Source organism: Myxine glutinosa, chromosome 1 (genome assembly GCF_964187855.1).
Source record: "Myxine glutinosa chromosome 1, kmMyxGlut1.1, whole genome shotgun sequence".
Taxonomy (NCBI): domain Eukaryota; kingdom Metazoa; phylum Chordata; class Myxini; order Myxiniformes; family Myxinidae; genus Myxine; species Myxine glutinosa.
Genome location: NC_136261.1, coordinates 40,027,074 through 40,045,400, shown reverse-complemented (window position 1 = coordinate 40,045,400; position 18,327 = coordinate 40,027,074). Strand labels below are relative to the sequence as shown.

The following is an 18,327-nucleotide window of genomic DNA, read 5'->3' as shown; positions in this document are numbered from 1 at the left end:
CTAATCGCATAACTAAACCACTAGTGCTTCATCCGAAGATGTATCTTTTAGAAATTTAATTAAATAAGTCATTTATAAAAAATTAAATAATTAATTGATTACTCAATAAATAATTAATCGATTAATCAATAAATACTTAATAGATGAAATGATTAATCAATAAATCAAAAATATCCTTGATAGCCACATCACTTGGTCACTCATGTCCAAATATTAGCTTCCCAGCTCAAAAGGTGCCTGAGATATTGGCCAAATGAGAAAGAAAATAAATAAATGATTAATAATGAAAATAAATAAATAATAATCATAAAAAAATTAAATTATTAATCAATTTGGTCAGAGAACACATAAACTACCACTATTTCATCAGAATCTGTAACTTTAAAAAAAAAATTTTTTTTGTCATTAATCGAATAATTAAATAATTAATCGATTAATTGATTAATTAATAAATCAAAAATATCCTTTGCAGCCAAATCACCTGGTCATTGGCATGTCCAAATATCAGCTTCCTAACTCAAAAGGTGCCTGAGTTAATAATGGTCAGAAGAGAAATGAAATTTAATTAATTAAATAAGTACTTAATTAAACGCTAATAATTAAATAACTCCTCAATTAATTGATTATTCAAAAAACAAAAAATACCGTATTTGACAAAGGACTTGCTCACTACTGTGCCGAAATTTCAGCTTCCTAGCTCAAAGGATGGCTGAGATATCGCCCGGACAACCAAGAAAACAAGAAAGAAAACAAACAAGAAAACAAGTACACATACATTCAAAGTACACCGCCCCATGCCAAATAATTAAATATGCTGCAGCGCGGCATTGCCGGGGCGCCTCAGGCGCCCGGCAATACCGCAGTGCAGCTCATTGAGGCTGCATTGGGAGGGAGAGGTGTACACTAATTGATTGATTAATTGTATAATTAAAATCAATAAAAGATTATCACAAAATATTTTCATAATCAATTGGCTAATCGCATAACTAAACCACTAGTGCTTCATCCATGTATCTTTTAGAAATTTAATTAAATAAGTCATTTATAAAAAATTAAATAATTAATTGATTACTCAATAAATAATTAATCGATTAATCAATAAATAATTAATAGATGAAATGATTAATCAATAAATCAAAAATATCCTTGATAGCCACATCACTTGGTCACTCATGTCCAAATATTAGCTTCCCAGCTCAAAAGGTGCCTGAGATATTGGCCAAATGAGAAAGAAAATAAATAAATGATTAATAATGAAAATAAATAAATAATAATCATAAAAAAATTAAATTATTAATCAATTTGGTCAGAGAACACATAAACTACCACGATTTCATCAGAATCTGTAACTTTAAAAAAAAAAATTTTTTGTCATCAATCGAATAATTAAATAATTAATCGATTAATTGATTAATTAATAAATCAAAAATATCCTTTGCAGCCAAATCACCTGGTCATTGGCATGTCCAAATATCAGCTTCCTAACTCAAAAGGTGCCTGAGTTAATGGTCAGAAGAGAAACGAAATTTGATTAATTAAATAAGTACTTAATTAATCGCTAATAATTAAATAACTCCTTAATTTATTGATTAATCCAAAAAAAAATACCGTTTTTGACAAAGGACTTGCTCACTATTGTGCCGAAATTTCAGCTTCCTAGCTCAAAGGATGGCTGAGATATCGTCCGGACAACGAAGGAAACAAGAAAACAAGAAAGAAAACAAACAAGTACACATACATTCAAAGTACACCGCCCCATGCCAAATAATTAAATATGCTGCAGCGCGGCATTGCCGGGGTGCCTCCGGCGCCCGGCAATACCGCAGTGCAGCTCATTGAGGCTGCATTGGGAGGGAGAGGTGTACACTAATTGATTGATTAATTGTATAATTAAAATCAATAAAAGATTATCACAAAATATTTTCATAATCAATTGGCTAATCGCATAACTAAACCAGTAGTGCTTCATCCGAAGATGTATCTTTTAGAAATTTAATTAAATAAGTCATTTATAAAAAATTAAATAATTAATTGATTACTCAATAAATAATTAATCGATTAATCAATAAATACTTAATAGATGAAATGATTAATCAATAAATCAAAAATATCCTTGATAGCCACATCACTTGGTCACTCATGTCCAAATATTAGCTTCCCAGCTCAAAAGGTGCCTGAGATATTGGCCAAATGAGAAAGAAAATAAATAAATGATTAATAATGAAAATAAATAAATAATAATCATAAAAAAATTAAATTATTAATCAATTTGGTCAGAGAACACATAAACTACCACTATTTCATCAGAATCTGTAACTTAAAAAAAAAAAAATTTTTTGTCATTAATCGAATAATTAAATAATTAATCGATTAATTGATTAATTAATAAATCAAAAATATCCTTTGCAGCCAAATCACCTGGTCATTGGCATGTCCAAATATCAGCTTCCTAACTCAAAAGGTGCCTGAGTTAATAATGGTCAGAAGATAAATGAAATTTAATTAATTAAATAAGTACTTAATTAAACGCTAATAATTAAATAACTCCTCAATTAATTGATTATTCAAAAAACAAAAAATACCGTATTTGACAAAGGACTTGCTCACTACTGTGCCGAAATTTCAGCTTCCTAGCTCAAAGGATGGCTGAGATATCGTCCGGACAACCAAGAAAACAAACAAGAAACCAGAGTGAAAACTGAGTACTCTCTTTCAGCGTGCGTCACTGCCGAGCCCCCTTCGGTGCCCGGCAATGACGATTTGCAATGCCTGGAGGTGGCATAGGAAAGGAGCGGTGTACAACAAACAAGAAACCAGAGTGAAAACTGAGTACTCTCTTTCAGCGTGCGTCACTGCCGAGCCCCCTTCGGTGCCCGGCAATGACGATTTGCAATGCCTGGAGGTGGCATAGGAAAGGAGCGGTGTACAACAAGTACACATACATTCAAAGTACACCGCCCCATGCCAAATAATTAAATATGCTGCAGCGCGGCATTGCCGGGGCGCCTCCGGCGCCCGGCAATACCGCAGTGCAGCTCATTGAGGCTGCATTGGGAGGGAGAGGTGTACACTAATTGATTGATTAATTGTATAATTAAAATCAATAAAAGATTATCACAAAATATTTTCATAATCAATTGGCTAATCGCATAACTAAACCACTGGTGCTTCATCCGAAGATGTATCTTTTAGAAATTTAATTAAATAAGTCATTTATAAAAAATTCATTGATTACTCAATAAATAATTAATCGATTAATCAATAAATAATTAATAGATGAAATGATTAATCAATAAATCAAAAATATCCTTGATAGCCACATCACTTGGTCACTCATGTCCAAATATTAGCTTCCCAGCTCAAAAGGTGCCTGAGATATTGGCCAAATGAGAAAGAAAATAAATAAATGATTAATAATGAATATAAATAAATAATAATCATAAAAAAATTAAATTATTAATCAATTTGGTCAGAGAACACATAAACTACCACTATTTCATCAGAATCTGTAACTTAAAAAAAAAAAAATTTTTTTGTCATTAATCGAATAATTAAATAATTAATCGATTAATTGATTAATTAATAAATCAAAAATATCATTTGCAGCCAAATCACCTGGTCAATGGCATGTCCAAATATCAGCTTCCTAACTCAAAAGGTGCCTGAGTTAATGGTCAGAAGAGAAAGGAAATTTAATTAATTAAATAAGAACTTAATTAATCGCTAATAATTAAATAACTCCTTAATTTATTGATTAATCAAAAAAAAAAAAATACCGTTTTTGACAAAGGACTTTCTCACTATTGTGCCAAAATTTCAGCTTCCTAGCTCAAAGGATGGCTGAGATATCGCCCGGACAACCAAGAAAGAAAACAAACAAGTACACATACATTCAAAGTACACCGCCCCATGCCAAATAATTAAATATGCTGCAGCGCGGCATTGCCGGGGCGCCTCCGGCGCCCGGCAATACCGCAGTGCAGCTCATTGAGGCTGCATTGGGAGGGAGAGGTGTACACTAATTGATTGATTAATTGTATAATTAAAATCAATAAAAGATTATCATAAAATATTTTCTTAATCAATTGGCTAATAGCATACCTAAAGCACTAGTGCTTCATCCGAAGATGTATCTTTTAGAAATGTAATTAAATAAGTCATTTATAAAAAATTAAATAATTAATTGATTACTCAATAAATAATTAATCGATTAATCAATAAATACTTAATAGATGAAATGATTAATCAATAAATCAAAAATATCCTTGATAGCCACAATACTTGGTCACTCATGTCCAAATATTAGCTTCCCAGCTCAAAAGGTGCCTGAGATATTGGCCAAATGAGAAAGAAAATAAATAAATGATTAATAATGAAAATAAATAAATAATAATCATAAAAAAATTAAATTATTAATCAATTTGGTCAGAGAACACATAAACTACCACTATTTCATCAGAATCTGTAACTTTAAAAAAAAAATTTTTTTTGTCATTAATCGAATAATTAAATAATTAATCGATTAATTGATTAATTAATAAATCAAAAATATCCTTTGCAGCCAAATCACCTGGTCATTGGCATGTCCAAATATCAGCTTCCTAACTCAAAAGGTGCCTGAGTTAATAATGGTCAGAAGAGAAATGAAATTTAATTAATTAAATAAGTACTTAATTAAACGCTAATAATTAAATAACTCCTCAATTAATTGATTATTCAAAAAACAAAAAATACCGTATTTGACAAAGGACTTGCTCACTATTGTGCCGAAATTTCAGCTTCCTAGCTCAAAGGATGGCTGAGATATCGTCCGGACAACCAAGGAAACAAGAAAACAAACAAATAATTAAATAATTAATCGATTAATTGATTAATTAATAAATCAAAAATATCCTTTGCAGCCAAATCACCTGGTCATTGGCATGTCCAAATATCAGCTTCCTAACTCAAAAGGTGCCTGAGTTAATAATGGTCAGAAGAGAAATGAAATTTAATTAATTAAATAAGTACTTAATTAAACGCTAATAATTAAATAACTCCTCAATTAATTGATTATTCAAAAAACAAAAAATACCGTATTTGACAAAGGACTTGCTCACTACTGTGCCGAAATTTCAGCTTCCTAGCTCAAAGGATGGCTGAGATATCGTCCGGACAACCAAGAAAGAAAACAAACAAGTACACATACATTCAAAGTACACCGCCCCATGCCAAATAATTAAATATGCTGCAGCGCGGCATTGCCGGGGCGCCTCCGGCGCCCGGCAATACCGCAGTGCAGCTCATTAAGGCTGCATTGGGAGGGAGAGGTGTACACTAATTGATTGATTAATTGTATAATTAAAATCAATAAAAGATTATCACAAAATATTTTCATAATCAATTGGCTAATCGCATAACTAAACCACTAGTGCTTCATCCGAAGATGTATCTTTTAGAAATTTAATTAAATAAGTCATTTATAAAAAATTAAATAATTAATTGATTACTCAATAAATAATTAATCGATTAATCAATAAATAATTAATAGATGAAATGATTAATCAATAAATCAAAAATATCCTTGATAGCCACATCACTTGGTCACTTATGTCCAAATATTAGCTTCCCAGCTCAAAAGGTGCCTGAGATATTGGCCAAATGAGAAAGAAAATAAATAAATGATTAATAATGAAAATAAATAAATAATAATCATAAAAAAATTAAATTGGTAATCAATTTGGTCAGAGAACACATAAACTACCACTATTTCATCAGAATCTGTAACTTAAAAAAAAAATTTTTTTGGGTCATTAATCGAATAATTAAATAATTAATCGATTAATTGATTAATTAATAAATCAAAAATATCCTTTGCAGCCAAATCACCTGGTCATTGGCATGTCCAAATATCAGCTTCCTAACTCAAAAGGTGCCTGAGTTAATAATGGTCAGAAGAGAAATGAAATTTAATTAATTAAATAAGTACTTAATTAAACGCTAATAATTAAATAACTCCTCAATTAATTGATTATTCAAAAAACAAAAAATACCGTATTTGACAAAGGACTTGCTCACGACTGTGCCGAAATTTCAGCTTCCTAGCTCAAAGGATGGCTGAGATATCGTCCGGACAACCAAGAAAGAAAACAAACAAGTACACATACATTCAAAGTACACCACCCCCATGCCAAATAATTAAATATCCTACAGCGCGGCATTGCCGGGGCGCCTCTGGCGCCCGGCAATACCGCAGTGCAGCTCATTGGGACTGCATTGGGAGGGAGAGGTGTACACTACTTGATTGATTAATTGTATAATTAAAATCAATAAAAGATTATCACAAAATATTTTCATAATCAATTGGCTAATCGCATAACTAAACCACTAGTGCTTCATCCGAAGATGTATCTTTTAGAAATTTAATTAAATAAGTCATTTATAAAAAATTAAATAATTAATTGATTACTCAATAAATAATTATTAATCGATTAATCATTAAATAATTAATAGATGAAATGATTAATCAATAAATCAAAAATATCCTTGATAGCCACATCACTTGGTCACTCATGTCCAAATATTAGCTTCCCAGCTCAAAAGGTGCCTGAGATATTGGCCAAATGAGAAAGAAAATAAATAAATGATTAATAATGAAAATAAATAAATAACAATCATAAAAAAATTAAATTATTAATCAATTTGGTCAGAGAACACATAAACTACCACTATTTCATCAGAATCTGTAACTTAAAAAAAAAAATTTTTTTTGTCATTAATCGAATAATTAAATAATTAATCGATTACTTGATTAATTAATAAATCAAAAATATCCTTTGCAGCCAAATCACCTGGTCATCGGCATGTCCAAATATCAGCTTCCTAACTCAAAAGGTGCCTGAGTTAATGGTCAGAAGAGAAAGGAAATTTGATTAATTAAATAAGTACTTCATTAATCGCTAATAATTAAATAACTCCTCAATTTATTGATTAATCAAAAAATAAAAATACCGTTTTTGAGAAAGGACTTGCTCACTCTTGTGCCGAAATTTCAGCTTCCTAGCTCAAAGGATGGCTGAGATATCGTCCGGACAACCAAGGAAACAAGAAAGAAAACAAACAAGAAAACAAGTACACATACATTCAAAGTACACCGCCCCATGCCAAATAATTAAATATGCTGCAGCGCGGCATTGCCGGGGCGCCGGGGTGCAGCTCATTGAGGCTGCATTGGGAGGGAGAGGTGTACACTAATTGATTGATTAATTGTATAATTAAAATCAATAAAAGATTATCACAAAATATTTTCATAATCAATTGGCTAATCGCATAACTAAACCACTAGTGCTTCATCCGAAGATGTATCTTTTAGAAATTTAATTAAATAAGTCATTTATAAAAAATTAAATAATTAATTGATTACTCAATAAATAATTAATCGATTAATCAATAAATACTTAATAGATGAAATGATTAATCAATAAATCAAAAATATCCTTGATAGCCACATCACTTGGTCACTCATGTCCAAATATTAGCTTCCCAGCTCAAAAGGTGCCTGAGATATTGGCCAAATGAGAAAGAAAATAAATAAATGATTAATAATGAAAATAAATAAATAATAATCATAAAAAAATTAAATTATTAATCAATTTGGTCAGAGAACACATAAACTACCACTATTTCATCAGAATCTGTAACTTAAAAAAAAAAATTTTTTTTGTCATTAATCGAATAATTAAATAATTAATCGATTAATTGATTAATTAATAAATCAAAAATATCCTTTGCAGCCAAATCACCTGGTCATTGGCATGTCCAAATATCAGCTTCCTAACTCAAAAGGTGCCTGAGTTAATAATGGTCAGAAGATAAATGAAATGTAATTAATTAAATAAGTACTTAATTAAACGCTAATAATTAAATAACTCCTCAATTAATTGATTATTCAAAAAACAAAAAATACCGTATTTGACAAAGGACTTGCTCACTACTGTGCCGAAATTTCAGCTTCCTAGCTCAAAGGATGGCTGAGATATCGTCCGGACAAGAAAACAAACAAGAAACCAGAGTGAAAACTGAGTACTCTCTTTCAGCGTGCGTCACTGCCGAGCCCCCTTCGGTGCCCGGCAATGACGATTTGCAATGCCTGGAGGTGGCATAGGAAAGGAGCGGTGTACAACAAACAAGAAACCAGAGTGAAAACTGAGTACTCTCTTTCAGCGTGCGTCACTGCCGAGCCCCCTTTGGTGCCCGGCAATGACGATTTGCAATGCCTGGAGATGGCATAGGAAAGGAGCGGTGTACAACAAACAAGAAACCGGAGTGAAAACTGAGTACTCTCTTTCAGCGTGCGTCACTGCCGAGCCCCCTTCGGTGCCCAGCAATGACGATTTGCAATGCCTGGAGATGGCATAGGAAAGGAGCGGTGTACAACAAACAAGAAAACAAACAAACAAGAAAGAAACCAGAGTGAAAACTGAGTACTCTCTTTCAGCGTGCGTCACTGCCGAGCCCCCTTTGGTGCCCGGCAATGACGATTTGCAATGCCTGGAGATGGCATAGGAAAGGAGCGGTGTACAACAAGTACACATACATTCAAAGTACACCGCCCCATGCCAAATAATTAAATATGCTGCAGCGCGGCATTGCCGGGGCGCCTCCGGCGCCCGGCAATACCGCAGTGCAGCTCATTGAGGCTGCATTGGGAGGGAGAGGTGTACACTAATTGATTGATTAATTGTATAATTAAAATCAATAAAAGATTATCACAAAATATTTTCATAATCAATTGGCTAATCGCATAACTAAACCACTGGTGCTTCATCCGAAGATGTATCTTTTAGAAATTTAATTAAATAAGTCATTTATAAAAAATTCATTGATTACTCAATAAATAATTAATCGATTAATCAATAAATAATTAATAGATGAAATGATTAATCAATAAATCAAAAATATCCTTGATAGCCACATCACTTGGTCACTCATGTCCAAATATTAGCTTCCCAGCTCAAAAGGTGCCTGAGATATTGGCCAAATGAGAAAGAAAATAAATAAATGATTAATAATGAATATAAATAAATAATAATCATAAAAAAATTAAATTATTAATCAATTTGGTCAGAGAACACATAAACTACCACTATTTCATCAGAATCTGTAACTTTAAAAAAAAAAAATTTTTTTGTCATTAATCGAATAATTAAATAATTAATCGATTAATTGATTAATTAATAAATCAAAAATATCATTTGCAGCCAAATCACCTGGTCATTGGCATGTCCAAATATCAGCTTCCTAACTCAAAAGGTGCCTGAGTTAATGGTCAGAAGAGAAAGGAAATTTAATTAATTAAATAAGAACTTAATTAATCGCTAATAATTAAATAACTCCTTAATTTATTGATTAATCAAAAAAAAAAAATACCGTTTTTGACAAAGGACTTTCTCACTATTGTGCCAAAATTTCAGCTTCCTAGCTCAAAGGATGGCTGAGATATCGCCCGGACAACCAAGAAAGAAAACAAACAAACAAACAAACAAGAAACCAGAGTGAAAACTGAGTACTCTCTTTCAGCGTGCGTCACTGCCGAGCCCCCTTTGGTGCCCGGCAATGACGATTTGCAATGCCTGGAGATGGCATAGGAAAGGAGCGGTGTACAACAAACAAACAAACAAGAAACCAGAGTGAAAACTGAGTACTCTCTTTCAGCGTGCGTCACTGCCGAGCCCCCTTCGGTGCCCAGCAATGACGATTTGCAATGCCTGGAGATGGCATAGGAAAGGAGCGGTGTACAACAAGAAACCAGAGTGAAAACTGAGTACTCTCTTTCAGCGTGCGTCACTGCCGAGCCCCCTTCGGTGCCCGGCAATGACGATTTGCAATGCCTGGAGGTGGCATAGGAAAGGAGCGGTGTACAACAAGAAAACAAGAAAACAAGAAAGAAACCAGAGTGAAAACTGAGTACTCTCTTTCAGCGTGCGTCACTGCCGAGCCCCCTTTGGTGCCCGGCAATGACGATTTGCAATGCCTGGAGATGGCATAGGAAAGGAGCGGTGTACAACAAACAACCAGAGTGAAAACTGAGTACTCTCTTTCAGCGTGCGTCACTGCCGAGCCCCCTTCGGTGCCCGGCAATGACGATTTACAATGCCTGGAGGTGGCATAAGAAAGGAGCGGTGTACAACAAGAAAACAAACAAACAAACAGAGTGAAAACTGAGTACTCTCTTTCAGCGTGCGTCACTGCCGAGCCCCCTTCGGTGCCCGGCAATGACGATTGCAATGCCTGGAGATGGCATAGGAAAGGAGCGGTGTACAACAAACAACCAGAGTGAAAACTGAGTACTCTCTTTCAGCGTGCGTCACTGCCGAGCCCCCTTCGGTGCCCAGCAATGACGATTTGCAATGCCTGGAGATGGCATAGGAAAGGAGCGGTGCACAACAACCAGAGTGAAAACTGAGTACTCCCTTTCAGCGTGCGTCACTGCCGAGCCCCCTTCGGTGCCCAGCAATGACGATTTGCAATGCCTGGAGATGGCATAGGAAAGGTGCGGTGTACAACAGGAAAGGAAAGGAATTCAAAACAGTACAATGAACTAGAAAAGAAAAACAACAGAAAAACCAACCACACACTGATTCAATCCAAACAAACCTACAAATATATCATTAATTAATTCTCCTGCACCATGCAGATCCCATCAAAACACCAAATGTTCATAAACTCATTAATACTTTTCTTTCTTTCAGAAACACAAAATTCAAGTTTGAGTCTTGCAGATATCAAGGCATTAAAAAAGAACAAGACATCACATTGCCCAATCGGCTGTGCTTTCAGTTTTTCCTTCCTCGATAAATAAATTGCCATTTTCGCCATGGCCACTAAAAACAAAAACAACATCTGTACATGTTCTTTCATATCATTGAAACCAAAAATAAATGATCGCAGAGAAAAAGTGATATTCATTTTTCCAGCCATGTAATTTAGCCATTGAAATAAAGGCACAAGCCTTGCACAATCAACGTACACATGGAACACATCCTCTGTGCATACACAGAACGGGCAACACATAGCGTAGATGTGAGCGCGAAATGACTCACTAATTTATTAGACGGAATGATCCAGTGTATCATTCGCCACTGGAGATCACCTGTCCTTTTGCTTACCAGCTTACTGTATATTGATTCCCATGCAGGCTCAGATGGGAGTCCTTCCGGCATTAGCCCTTTCCACCTGGCCACTCCATTTAACGGTGAGATCCCAAGCAGAACTGCAGTACATAAACGATACAGGTCTTTATTACTGCATTTCTGAAAAATGTTTTGTCCCTCACTAATTGCGGGCAAGTCTCCGTGACTAGGCTGTACCAATAAACCAGGAAATTGCCAGTCATTGGATGTCACCAAAACTTCCTGGGTTCATCTTAGTCTAAGTTGGAAGCTTTTCTTTACTATTCCCTTTAGGACTCTTCCAATTATTCTGTTTGACCATATTCCAGTCATATGAGCTATCTCTTGCACCGACTTCCACCCCCAACCAGAATCATGGCGGAGGTCCAACACTTTGATTATGCCTGCTGTAATAAAGTGTTGATAAAAGTCTCAGCTTCTTGGAATTGCAGGAAAAAGCGGGTTGTAAAAAATGGGTTCTTCCACAAACATGTTTGTTGCATAGGTTTCTTGCTGGTGACTTGTCGAAAGGCTTTGCCAGGCATTCAGAAGGCTCTGATAGAATGATGGTAGATGAGATGTGTCGACATGTTGGAGTTGGATTAAGAAAAGTTCAAGGCCGTATCCAAGCCCGCTTGCTTTTTGCAGCATGTGATAGGCCAGAAGTCGGCTTGGCAGTCGTTCCTTGTACAGCAACTGCTGTATGGTACACAGCCGAAAAGCCATGATACGACTTTTTATGTCGATCAGTCCCTGGCCACCTTCAGACAAGAGGCTACATATGACATTTGGTAGTAACCAATGGTGACCACTCCAAAAAAAATCCACCAGTAGCCTCTGCACTGCCTTTTGTAGTGCCTCTGGTGGCTGAAGGCAGATAAACCTATGCCACAGGGAAGAAGCCACCAAATTATTAACCACGAGAACCCTGCCTTTGAAGGAAAGGTTTGGGCAGAGCTCGTTTCCACAGCCCCAATCTTTTTTTGACATGCTCAACAATCCCGTCCCAATTTTTGAGGACGTAATGTGGAGATCCCAGGAAAACCCCAAGGTATTTGACTCCGTTTTCCACCCATTTTGACTTTGTTGGTCGATGCACAGGTGGTACCAGCACTCTTCCAGGTGGAATGATCTTGAGACAGGGATTCCATAAGGCCTTACCCTTGTCCCAGTTACACTTCAAAGAAGAAGCGAGGCAAAAAAGATTTAAACATTCAACAAGTGCAGGGATATCACTCTCCTTCTTAACAACCACACAGACATCATCTGCATAAGCCGATACACTACTGAAGGACTCCCAGGGGATACAGTCACTCCTGAAATATTTATCCTAAATAAAATTAGGAGTGATTCCATTACCAAGGAAAATAATAACCCAGAAACCGGGCATAAACACTGAGGCTCAGTTAGGGATGAAAAGGGAGAAGTTAAAAATTCCATGGTTTGCTTAAAAACATTTTGTTTTGCATAAACTTTTGAAAAAAACTCTTTAATGCACAACCTTACATCTCCAGGGTTGGCAACCATGTTTCCCCTAAAGTCTAGTACAGAGAAAAAAGTTTTGGGTGACTTATTTACAAAATCCATTTGGAAGAAAGATTTACTAGGGGTGTCGAATACATTTAAATTGTTTATTCTTAATCTGATTAACAGGCCTGCTGCTTTCTCCTGAATCAGCTCTCTCAGTTGAGCCTTCTTTTCAACCAATAACCTGTGGTCTCTTCTGTTATTATCTTTAGCCAGTTTACACTCTAACCTTATAATATCAGCTTCTAAACAAGCCATTGTTATATATTTTTTTTACATCAGTTTCATTTGAAACAAACTGCTGACAAAACACTCTAATCTGAGCTTTTGTGTTATCCCACCATAATGCTAAAGAAGAGAAAGAGGGATTTTTTGAAAGTTGAATGGCCCAAAAAGCACAGAAGGCGTCTTTAAAAAAAGCATCTTCGAGAAGACTGGTATTGAATTTCCAGTATGCACTTTTGCGAAAGGGTTGAGGGAAAAAGAGGCCCATGGTAACTAAATGATGTTCAGAAAACAAAGATGGAAAATGATTTGGAGAGATAACCGCATTCCTGAACTGTGAGTTTATGTACCAATGGTCAAGTCTAGCGAAGGTCATTCTCCCATTGGCACATCGTCCCCAAGTATACTCAGATTTGTTGGGGGTAATGCAGCCTCCATGCATCTAGCACACCCACTGCCGAAAAGTAATTTAATAAATCAGTACTACCTTCGGGATGAGGTTCTGCTGTATTTCGGTCTATACTGGGTTTAAAGGTGCAATTAAAGTCCCCCCCCCCCCCCCCCCCCCCCATGCAAATACAATTATTGAGATCTATCGACTGCATGTGTCGAATCAAAGAGGAAAAGAAAACTCTTCGTTCCTCACTCTCACTTGGTGCATAAACGTTGAATAGTGTAAACCGAAAATTATTAATGACCAGTTCCAATGAAATAAACCGGCCTTTAATCACCTCCTGGAAGAGGCATGACTCAGGTACTAGGCCTGGTCTGAGTAAAAAGGCCACACCAGCAGAAGAAGAAAAGTTACTAAAAAAACACTGTCCCTTAAAGAGGTGAAACCAGTCGTACTTCACATTTTGAATTATATGGGTTTCCTGGAGTAAGAGTACATCAATTTTCTTGCGCTCAAATAAACTTTTCACCTGAACCTGGCGGTTTTGGCTTGCACCTCCGCCGTTCATATTTAACGTTCCAAAGGTGTTTTTTTTCATGGATTATCAAAAGGCTTGAGTGGTTGTTGGGAAATCTCGCTCCCTGCTTTTGTAACAGCCTTTCTCAGCCGATGAAACAGCGACCTTGTTAAATGAAATTCATCCGGCTTCCTAATGATGTCCTTTGCAGCCTGGATGAATGAAATTAAATCAGGAAAATGATATTTTACAATCACATTTCGCTGTCGGTAGGTGTCATTTAGAAAAGAAATAATAAGTTGAGGGGCTATGGATGACTGATACGATGAAGATTGAGACAACTCAATCTCAACTTCATCATCTGAATCTGACAAATCAGAAACAGCTCCACCCGGGTCACATATATCAGTCTGCGCAGTCCCCATTTTGATTCCAGCCAAGTCTGAAGATTTGCTGGAATGTTCTATTGCAGAGTCATCTTCACTCTGGTACCCGGGACATTCAGCAGGAGCTGAAATCTCGGCTTCACCCTCCTGTCGGGAGATGTTCACTGGCTCAGTTGACGAACCAGTGTCATGATTTAGATCTTGCATTGATAAAGACTAGCTTGGGGCTGCTCGGTCTCAGCAGGTAGTGAAGGTGGCGGCTCACTAATGAGCTCATCATCATCTTTAGTCTCGCCATCTACTTTTTCTCCCAAATTTTCGGTGCTGTCCGATAATGTTTCAGAATTAATTAATTCAGGTTCCTTCTCCCTGGTGTCAATACAGCTTGTGGACACCTGAGAAAGGCGTTTCGGGGCGTCTTCACCCACACTGTCTTTATCCAACACTACCTTTTTCAAAGTAATGTTGGAGTTACAAGCACCAGGTGCTCTTCGTTTTTTTTGTCACCACAATGGGACCTCTTCTTCCTTCTCCTCACTGCATGTAGCATCTGCCACAACATGTGGGTTATCCGGGATTATTTCATTATTTGCCGAATCAGCGGTGTTGTCGTTTTCACCAACACGAACAGGAGTATTATCCCTATTCCTCATGTGCGAGGGAGTGGCGGTAGGAACTGTTCAGGTATTTCGGTTTACCTGGTTTCGACCGTTAGAGACCAGGGTGTTATCTCTTTTACAATCAGCATCACTATGACCTGCTTCGCCGCACCTGACACATGATACCTTCGGACAAAACCTTAAAAAAACAAAAAAAAAACATGCTCCGCAATGAAAACATGTAAACTCCAGACAAAAGCTCCGCAATGAAAACATGTTAACGAGGCCGATGACGCATACATCTGGTACTCATGGTTGTTCACCTTTACCTTGAACGTGATGTTTAACCCCGTGTCATCGTCTCGATCCCGAAGCACCATATACACCTGCCGTCTAAAGCTCATCACGTGTTTAACACGTTCATCGTGAGACCGGAGCGGAATCATTGTGATTTTCGACACAACTGTTCCGTATCGGGACAAAACGGACATCAGCTGATCGCAGGTTATAAATGGAGGTACATTAGATATGACGACTCTCATCGACGGAGTGTCCATAGGCGATGCCAAGACAAAGAGACCTGTCTCTGTGGTTAATCCTGCACTAACAACATCGTGAACGAATTTTTCCTCGGACACAAATACAACAACTTTTTGATTCATTCTCGACGCTGCTTGTACATTCTCACAACCGATTATTTTCCCAGCCGACAAAACAATGTCCTCGGTGGAAGTTCCTTCAGGTGGAACACACACAAATGCATGCTTCCTTGTTAAGTTGTTGAACGCCTCTAACCGAGAGCGTGTATTTACCATCCCAGCTAATTAGCACCCCCCACTTGTCCGAACCAGACAAGAAGGTACCAACCCGAAATAAATCGAACTAAAATAAATAACAAACGCAGATTATAAGCACAAAAAGGCTTACAAAGCGTTGTCGAAGCCGGTAGGCCGCACCCAAAATGGGTCCGCTCTCAACCCTCTCTCTCTCTCTCGAAGTCAAAGGTGTAGAACGGATGAAAACAAAATGCCAAAGCACACAGGATGGAAAAGGAGAGGGAGGGGAGGGCAGGAGAGGGGGAAATCTCACAACGGACTCACCACAACACAGAGCAGTTGCTCACAGCCGCCATGACGCCACGCGCGACATGCCACGCCCGACACAAATGGCCTGCCGGGGGCGAGAGAGAGAGAGAGAGAGAGAGAGAGAGAGAGAGAGAGAGAGAGAGAGAGAGAGAGGGGAGACAGAAAGAGACACAGAGACACAGAGAGAGAGAGAGAGAGAGAGAGAGAGAGAGAGAGAGGGAGAGAGAGAGAGAGAGAGAGAGAGAGAGAGAGAGAGAGAGAGAGAGAAGAGACAGAGAAAGAGACACAGAGAGAGAGAGAGAGAGAGAGAGAGAGAGAGAGAGAGACAGAGACAGAGAGAGACAGAGAGAGAGAGAGAGAGAGAGAGAGAGAAAGAGAGAGAGAGATCGAGAGACAGAAGGGAGACAGAAAGAGACACAGAGAGAAAGAGAGAGACAGAGAGAGAGAGAAAGACCGAGAGAGAGAGAAAGACAGAAAGAGAGACACACAGGGAGAGACAGAGGGAGAGAGAGAGGGAGGCAGAGAGAGAGAGAGAGAGAGAGAGAGAGAGAGAGAGAGAGAGAGAGAGACACACACACAGAGAGAGAGAGAGACAGAGGGAGAAAGAGAGAGGGACATAGGGAGAGACAGAGAAACAGGGAGAGGGAGGCAGAGAGAGGGAGAGACACACACACAGAGACAGACAGACAGAGACACAAAAAGAGAGACACAAAGAGACACACACACAGAGAGAGACACACAGAGAGAGACACACAGAGAGAGACACACAGAGAGAGACACACAGAGAGAGACACACAGAGAGAGACACACAGCGAGAGACACACAGAGAGAGAGACACACAGAGAGAGACACACAGAGAGAGAGACACACAGAGAGCCAGAGAGTAAGAGGATGAGAGAGATAAAGTGTGAGAGAGAGAGAGAGGAACCGGCCATGGGTATGAAATGAATCGCCATTGATGTAGTTATCCTTCACGGCCTGAGCCTCAGCTGGTTAAGTAACCCAAAGGGCTCTTGGCTCATTGCATCACAATCGCCTCAAGCATGCAACAGACAGCGGATGCGATGGTATAGAGGAACTATTATATCCATGAACTATGGAACTTAAAACAAGAACATGCCCTCAAAGCAAATTTACAAAACATGAAAACGACTCATGCTCCGCTAATATTTCATCTCTGAATAATATTTCTTTGGCGTTCCCTCTTGCACGTAGATCACCTGCTGTCATGGTGAAGTTACTGGCTCAGTAATGATGTCGTCACTGGAATTTCGTCAGAGCAGAGCAAATGGTTTCCATTTCACCTGAAACACATGCCCAAAATGCCATTATGGATAAATCAGGATGTTGAACACTTCAAAGGAGTACAGTGGCCTGCAAAAGTATTCACTTCCTACCAATAATACCATATTTAGATGATTTACGAATTATGTAGAAATAATTTTTCCAAATTAACTTTTTATTATTAATAACTGAACAGATCAAACTAAACACTGGAATACCTGAATAAAATAATGTACAAATCAAAATTCACTGGATGTAAAAGTATTCAGCCCTTAAGGTCAGTACTTGGTAGAAAAACCTTTTGCAGCAATGACTGCTACGAGTATTTTTGGGTAGTTTGTCTGTACGAGCTTTGCACAATGAAATGGTGAAATCTTTCCCCATTCTTCACGTGAAATTTTCTCTAGTTCTGCCAAGTTTGATGGGGATCGTCAATGGATTGCAATCTTCAAGTCTCGTCATAAATGTTCCATTGGGTTCAAGTCAGTACTTTGACCGGGTCACTCAAGAATATTTATTCTATTCTTTTTCAACCACTCCAGTGTGGCTTTAGCTTTGTGCTTCGGATCATTGTGCTGCTGAAATGTGAATCTTCTGCCCAGTTTAAAATTAATGGCTGTCTCAAGCAGGTTTTCATCAAGGATTGTGCTGTACTTTGCACTGTCCATTGGCTCTTCTATCCTGACAATCTTGCAAGTCCCTGCTGATGAAAAGCAGCCCCATAACATGATGCTGCCAAAACCATGCTTGACAGTAGGGATGGTGTTGACTGGGTTATGTGCAGTGTTAGGCTTGCATGTAACACTTTGGATTTACACCAAAAAGTTATATTTTTGTCTCATCCGACCACAAAACTTTTCTCCACATGCCTGCCGTATCATTAAATGCTTTTTCACAAACTCCATACAAGCTTTCAAATACGTATTTTTCAGTAACGGCTTCTTTCTTGCCACCTGTCCACAGAGGCCAGCTTTGTGAAGTTAAACGAGATATTGTTGATTAATTAACACCGACCCCCATCTTGGACATACAGCCTTGCAGAACTTTCAAAGTCATTGTTAGATTTACAGTGACATCCAAAACAAGTTTCCTGCTTGTCCAGCTGATGAGTTTGGATGGGATATCTGATCTGGGTTGAGTCTGGGTGGTATGATACATCT

The 18,327-nt window shown here is 37.7% G+C and overlaps 1 protein-coding gene across 1 annotated transcript in view; it reads right to left on the bottom strand.

The window, feature by feature from the left end:
* PAH (phenylalanine hydroxylase) overlaps positions 1-18,327 on the bottom strand; it is a 264,258-nt gene that overhangs the window by 28,009 nt on the left and 217,922 nt on the right. The window contains exon 13 of the mRNA XM_068109782.2: positions 17,104-17,187. Coding sequence (XP_067965883.1) covers positions 17,144-17,187 — 44 coding nt within the window. The 3' untranslated portion in view covers positions 17,104-17,143. The remainder of the gene's footprint in view (positions 1-17,103; positions 17,188-18,327) is intronic.